This window comes from Theropithecus gelada, chromosome 17, assembly GCF_003255815.1.
Source record: "Theropithecus gelada isolate Dixy chromosome 17, Tgel_1.0, whole genome shotgun sequence".
Classification (NCBI taxonomy): domain Eukaryota; kingdom Metazoa; phylum Chordata; class Mammalia; order Primates; family Cercopithecidae; genus Theropithecus; species Theropithecus gelada.
The window spans coordinates 80822333-80829950 of record NC_037685.1 but is presented as its reverse complement, the minus strand read 5'-3'; the positions used below and the strand labels follow the sequence as shown (position 1 = coordinate 80829950).

At 40.5% G+C, this 7618-nt stretch overlaps 1 protein-coding gene across 1 annotated transcript; it reads right to left on the bottom strand.

Moving 5' to 3' along the window:
• Window positions 1-1545: 1545 nt before the first annotated feature.
• LOC112610956 (endoplasmic reticulum export factor CTAGE5-like) lies at window positions 1546-3901 on the bottom strand. The gene is given in 2 exon segments (XM_025364604.1): window positions 1546-1599; window positions 1601-3901. Coding segments are annotated over 2 exon segments (2355 nt in total).
• Window positions 3902-7618: the final 3717 nt, after the last annotated feature.

Genomic DNA, 7618 nt, shown 5'->3' with positions numbered 1-7618 from the left:
TCTTCATCAGAAAGAACTGTCTTTGGGACTATTGGGTGCGTTTCAGTCCCCTCTTTTATCAATTCCTCATTTTTGGGGAATCTGGTCATAGATCTTTCCGGCTGCTCTTTCGTAATATCTAAGGCAGATATTACTTCTAAAATCACAGGGTATACAGCCTGTAGTGATATTATTCATAATATCTAAGGCAGATATTACTCCTAATATCACAGTGGGGGTACACCCTGTAATGATATTATTTGTAATTTCTAAGGGAGATATTTATCCAGTATCACGGGGGTGGACATCCTTTGAAAATATAATTTGTAATGTCTAAGGGAGATATTACTCCTAATATCTTCTTTTAGATATTAGAAATAATATCACAGGGTGTACACCCACCCTGTGGTGATATTAGGAGTAATATCTTCTTTAAAATATTACTAAGGTTTTACATGACCTTGTGGCTTCTGCTGTCTTGAATGGCCTTTGACATCCCCTAAGGGAGCTCACTCTAGAGGCCTTCATCAGAGGCCACATGAAGACAGAGGCTCTGATACCATATTAACCATGTTTTTTTATGTATCCTGACGCTTTGACATCTAGGGCCTTGCTGACCTTGCCAGGCCTGTCCCTCCCAGGGTTAGCCAGTTCCTAGAGACAGTAAACAACTTGCCCATGAGCGTGCTTTTCACACACAAGCTAACCAGTCCAGAGCTCATGCCCCCAGTTACCTACTCCATCAGCCTTCCACAGGACTCACACACTCTAGGCCACTGTTCCTCTGCCCTAAGCACCCCAGGGCCAGGTACCAGACAACTAGGGACAGCCCCTATACCCAGAGCCTGCTGAAATTACTCAAACTTAATAGCTAACCTTAACCCTGCTCATCTTGCCTCACTCCTTCCCGTGGAAACCACCATAAAGGCTCTGCCCATGTTTTTCCATCACTCCTGCCTTCTCGCTGACCATAGTGCCTCCCTATATGGTGCTGCATGGCACAGCACTTTCCCTTCTCTTGGGATCTGTGAGTAACAAACTCTCTTTTCAGTGGTAATCGACCCTTGATCTGTCGGTCTCTCCGTACCTGAAGAATAATGCAACTCATATATATTTTTAAATCAACTAAAATTTATTTAATTAAGCATAAAGTTACTTTCACATTTGGCTATAACCACAGTAAATACAGTTCTTGGCATAAGGCCATGGCCTTTAAAATTTAAAGCCTCCCCACCCGCAAAATTACATATATAAAACTCCCACTATTGTTTCTATAATAGTGGATTTGTTCATCAAATTAAAATAGTTATACTATCTAGAATAAAATAAAATGGAAATAATTTACTCATAAGATTCATATTTAAATCATCCTTATTTACAATATACTATCCTGAGAATTATAATTCCATTAAGTTTCAATTTGAACAAAGTGTAATCATTGAAGTAACAGCAGTTACTTCAACTGAAATGAGAACAGTCAAAATGACTTTTGAAGAGAGCAAAAATATTGTCAGTTTTCTTGCCGTGGTTCTGGATCTTCAGTAGCAGGCTCATTTGAAGGCAGACTCAACCCTGAAAGGAACTCGCTCTATCTTCAGAATGTGGGGGTGGGGGGGCAAAATCCAGGTCTTGGGGGAAGGTAAGGAGGAAAACCCCTCGGTGGATAGACATTTCTCATTGCAAATGGAGCACGTGGTGGACCTGGGACATCCCTTGGTGGAAAATAATCTGGAGAAGCTCCAAACATGGTTCCTGGAGGAGGTGGAGGGAAAGGAGGTCCTCTTCTCATGAACGGGCCCCTCATATCCACTGGCAACAACGGACCTCTGATTGGAGTGAGAGCTGGAGGAACAAAGCCCGGGCCAGTTGCTTCATTTTCAGCGGGGAGAGATGAATCAGGCACATTTAAATTACCAAGATTATCTTTGGTATCATTTCTACTGGATTCCATTTCTGAAGGCATTGACCCATCCATTTTATCCGAAGAAGGCATATTAAAACTTCCGAGTTCTGCTGGTCCAGAGCGTCTAGCAGAATTAGAATAAAATGTGTCTTGCCTTTGTGGAGGAAGAGCTGAATCAGGATATGATTGTCCTGGTGGAGGAAACATCATCCTACGGTCCTGTTCCCACGGAGGCGACAGGGGCCCAGTGTCAGAAGGAGCCCTATGAGGACTGGTTAACCTCTCACAGCTTGATTCTCCTCTTTCATTGGTAATCTGATGGTCCAGAGGATTCCCTGGGCCTCTTGGGCCTCTCCCTCCTCCCATTGGAAGCGAAGGTGAGAGTCTCAGTGGACCCTCCGACAAAGTTGGAGGATAGAGAAAAGCTCTCATTTCAGATGAAGGCCGACCCAGTGGAGAGGGACCATATGAGGAATGCTGTCTGCCAAATGCTGTATTTGGAACATCAAGTGCATAAGGATCTTTTTCTAAAAGTTTCATTTTAAACTCTGTTTCGGCTAATTTTTGTCTGTTGTGAGCATTTTCTTTCCTTAAATCATTGAGGTTTCTTTCAGCAATCCAAGCTGCAAAATAATTACCATCTACTTTTTTCTTATAGGAAATAATCTTCCCTTGATAAAAATGAAGAACTCTCTCAAATTGTTCTTCCAGATCTTTGGCTTGCTTTCTGCAGGTCTCCAGCTCTCCAGTGCCATGGCTGATCGTTTCATCTACTTTAGAAAGTTTCTCTTCTTTCTCTAACCAGTAATTTCCCTCTACTAGTAATTTCCTGTATAGCTTCATTCTATTTTCTTGATATAATTCTGTCATTACCTTTAGTTTCTGTTGAAGCTTCTGATTCTCACTTTCAAAGTGTGTGTTTTCCGACTGCAAAGATGCTTGTTCCGTCTGAAGGTTTTTAATATGCTCTCTGAGTTCCTTCTTGGTTTCATCAACTTCAGATAACTGAATATAAAGTTCGTTTCTTTCTCCTTCTAAGGTTGTTAAAGAATCATTTAACTTATTTGCACGAATCAGTTTCTTCAAAGCTCGTTTTGGAGGATTGTCTAAGTTAGCACCATCTTCTGATTCACTGTTCATTTCGAATTCCAAGTTACCATCATCTGTTATGTCTTCTTCCAGCATAGCACCCAGATCTTTCATCTTTTGCAAGCGTTCAGTCAGAGTCTTGATGTGATTTTCTTTACCATTTAGAACTTGTTCTGCATGTACTTTGGAGTCTTCAAATGTTATTTTCTGTTTATTAAGTTCACTCACTTGTTCTTTCCATACTTCAGCTTCTTGCAAAAGCTGTTTCTGGCTTTCCCGAAGTTGAGAATTTTCATTCAAAGCATCTTGTATTGCTATCTTCAGTTGTTCTTCATTCATTTGAAATCTCTTCAAGGTCATTTTGGCTTCAGCTACTTGGGATTTGAGGGATTTTGACTCATCTTCTAGAGACTGTATGCCTTTGGAAATATCCGCCATCAATTCATCTTGTTCAGAATGTTTCGATTTCTCTTCTTTTAACTCTTTTTCTAGACAGAGTATTTCATGCTCAAGTTCAGAATTGGACCGGTTCAGCTTTTCACAGGTGGCCTCCAAACTTTGTGCTTCTGTTGCCTCCTCAGAGCTGGCATCCTCTAAAGATGACTCTACTTCATAGGCTTCATACTCTTTTTGAACAAGGCTAAACTTTTCAAGTAATCTACATTTTTCTTCAATTAGTCCAGAAAGCGCGTCAGCAAGGTTTTTCTCTCTTCCCGCATAAAGCTGACTCCTAACCGATCTAAAACTTCTCCACAAGAAAAAGGGAACAGCAAAAAATCCAACGACAGCTGCACGTATCACCAATTCCCATGGAAAACCATAAGGAGTCGAATCTGGTCTCCTGCCTTCAGGCAGTGCTGCCACAACCCTGCGTGGCTCCTCCAGGAGCAGCCCCCAGTAAGGCTGAGGGGTAGTCCCGGGCTCCTCCATAGCGCCAAGGCTGCTCTGGCGGTGGCCACCGCAGTAACCCAGCCGTCCGGGCCACAGTTAGCCGCGAAGAACACACAGGCTTAGGTTAGGAACAGAATCTGCACCTGGCCACCGGAGCAGACCACTGCGGTTCCGGCTGCGGGGGGAGCTGGGGGACGCGGGAACCCACAGACCTTAGGGGGACGCGGGAACCCACAGACCTCACAGGCCCATAGAAAACGTACAGTAAAAATATAGCATTAAAGATTTTTTTTTAAAGATATCCTTCTATAGAGTACTTATCATAAATAAATGGAGCTTGCAAGATTGAAAATTGCTGTGGATTAGTTAGTAAGTGGTGAGTGAATGTGAAGGCCTAGGGCATTACTGTACACTACTGCAGCCTTCACAAGCACTGCACACGTAAGCCACACTAATTAATTAAAATTGTTTTAGTCAATATAAATTAACCTTAGCTTACTGTAACTCTTTTACTTTATAAATGTTTAAATTTTTTTAACTTTTTTACTTTTTTGTAATAACACTTCACTTACAACCACATTGTATAGCTGTACAAAAATATTTTCTTTATATCCTTACTTTGTAAGCTTTTTTCTATTAATTTTTTTTTTTTTTTTTTTACTTTTTAATAGTTTTTTGTTAAAAACCAAGACATAGACACACACATTAGCCTCAGCCTACACAGGGTCAGGATCATCAATATCACTGTCTTCCACCTCCACATCTTGTCCCACTGGAAGGTCTTCAGGGTGGATAACACGCATGGAGCTGTCGCCTCCTATGATAACAATGCCCTCTGTTGGATACTTCCTGAAGGACCAGCCTGAGGCTGTTTTATGGTTAACTTCTAACCGTACACTCTAAAATAATGACAAAAATTATAGTACAGGTTGGTCCAGTGATAGTGGGTTATCACAACTTACAACATTTAGTGTCACTAAAGTTGGTATAAAACCCTCCACTGCTAAATTTAAATGGTTTACAGTTTTTGTGTGTTTTTTTCTTTTTGTTTTGTTTTTTGAAAAAAATAGGCTGGGTGCACTGGCTCATGACTGTAATCCCAGCACTTTGGGAGGCTGATGCAACCAGATCACTTGAGGTCACGATTTCAAGACCAGCCTGGCCAATATACTGAAACGTCTCTATTAAAAACACAAAATTAGTTGGGCATGGTGGTGCACACCTGTAATCCCAGCTACTCAGGAGGCTGAGGTAGGAGAATCACTTGGACCAGGAGACAGAGGTTGCAGTGAGCTAAGATAGCACCACTGCATTTCAGCCTGGGCAATAGAGCGAGACCCCATCTTAAAAAAAGAATAATATAGTATATACATAAATATCAATTCCTCATTCATGAGGAATCTTGTTGATCATTCCAGTTTCTTCATATTGAGGAGGGGCATCCTGGGCAACCTCATACCATGGGTAACTATGTCGTCCCCCAGGAATCACAGGTTAATCTAATACTGTCCTTTTCTTCTGAAACAATCTTTCTTTTTCCAGTCCCCTACTTCCACCAAAGATAAATGTCAGCAAGACAAACCTACCTGCAAAATAAGCTGCAGTCCCATGAACGTGGCCTGATTACCCCAGAAAGTGCAGCAAGAATTACTGTCCACGTAGGCTCTCCTAAATTGGCCTTGCTGGAACCTCTCACAAGGTCATTTCAGTCAAAGACCTGGGTAAATAGCCAGTTCATCCACCTGTGTCACAGTATAAAATACAATAGATTCTTATTGAACTTATGCAAACAAACACATTGCCATTAATTAAGAATATTCACAAATAATTTACAAATTATGAAGAAATTAGGCATAGAGAGAACTATACCTCAAATTCTGTTTGAGGAAAGCACATTGTATTCAATATACTTAAAGTATACTCAGAGGCAATGAAAGCTCCAAAGAAAAAAAATTCTCCAGGCTCTGAAAAACAAAAAAAAAAATCAGCAATATTTCAAATGAAAAAACCATAAAAAATTATTTAGTCTCCATTAATTCAGTCCATGCAATCAACTTCTGGTATGCTTCATACTGAGTTAGCAATCTTTATGAACATATCAGCATTTCAGTTAGTGCCCTGGAAGTTTTCTCTCTAATCCAATGGCACAGTCTACAAAGTTATCAGAAACCTGCATTCGAGAGGTTGAATTTTTCATAAACTTCCCCAAGGAAGAAAGCCCTGGACTGTAGCTGATTATAAGTCACTTTTTGAGAAGGATCAAAGCAAAACTACAATTGTGGATGACTAAAGTTTTAAGACAGCCATAGTTAAAGGCACAGTTAACGAGGGTACTTTGTTATTCCTGTGGCATACAAGTTAACATAATAATAATAATAGTGTGACAACATATATTAAGACGTATCAGAATTTTAGAACTCTCATATCATCCCGGAACTTCAGGAGGCCAAGGTGGGTGGATCACCTGAGGTCAGGAGTTCAAGACCAGTTTCGTCAACATGGCAAAACCTTACATCCACTAAACATACAAAAATCAGTTGGACATCATGACTCATGCCTGTAATCCCGGCTACTTGGAAGCCTGAGGCACAAAAATCACTTGAACCTGGGAGGCATAGGCTGCAGTGAGCTGAGATTGTGCCACTGCACTCCAGCCTAGGCAACAGAGCAAGACCCATCTAAAAAATAAATAAATAAATAAATAAATCCCAAAGGAAGCTGAACACCACCTCTGATTGACAATGCTTCCTACATAATTCTAACATAACAAACAAGCCAAATAAATGTAATATATCCCTCTTGGACTTCAGGGAACCTTATACCCAAAAAAGTTAGTTTGAGGTCAAAAAGACTGAATTTAGAACTTGAAATTTTGCCATTGGAAAGTTTGTCAGAGATGAAAGTTTTGAGACACCTGACATCACAAAATAGGATTATACAGGTCACTATAAAATAGCCATTCATTTAGCAAAAATGATAATACAAAACAGCTTACCCTTTGATAGTGAGGAGACTCAGCTTCCCAAACAATAAGCCGTAATAAAGAGAGCATGAGGCCAACTAAGAGGGAGAGACTCTCTTTTTCTGTAGTTTTACCCAAAAATCTCTTATCTCTTACATGAACATTTTGTTGAAGAGAAAACCAAATTTTACCTTTATATGGTATATTATTAATGTTAAAACTAATTTTAATAAAACCTTATAAACAAATCTATCCAATTGTAATCAGTTTGATCATAAGGTAAGATTTCCATAAACTTTTTATAATCTTTTACAATTTTCTATTAAGGAGTAGATTAATGCTCCAGAAAGGCCCAGATGCTGGCCTTGCATCAGTGTGGTTTTGGTGTTAATGTTTAATTTATAGAAAAACTGAAATAATTTTTTTTTTTGAGACAGAGTCTTGCTCTGTCACCCAGGCTGAAGTACAGTGGCATGATCTTGGCTCACTGCAAGCTCCGCCTCCCAGATTCATGCCATTCTCCTGCCTCAGCCTCCCGAGTAGCTGGGACTACAGGTGCCTGCCACCACACCTGGCTAATTTTTTTTTGTATTTTTAGTACAGATGGGGTTTCACGGTGTTAGCCAGGATGGTATCGATCTCTTGACCTTGTGATCCACCCACCTCAGTCTCCCAAAGTGCTGGGATTAGAGGCATGAGCCACTGCACCTGGCCCTGAACTAATCTTATCCCTCAAAACCAGCCCTTACAATCTCATGTGCCTACCTCTTCTGCAGTAGTCCCTGAGCCTAGAG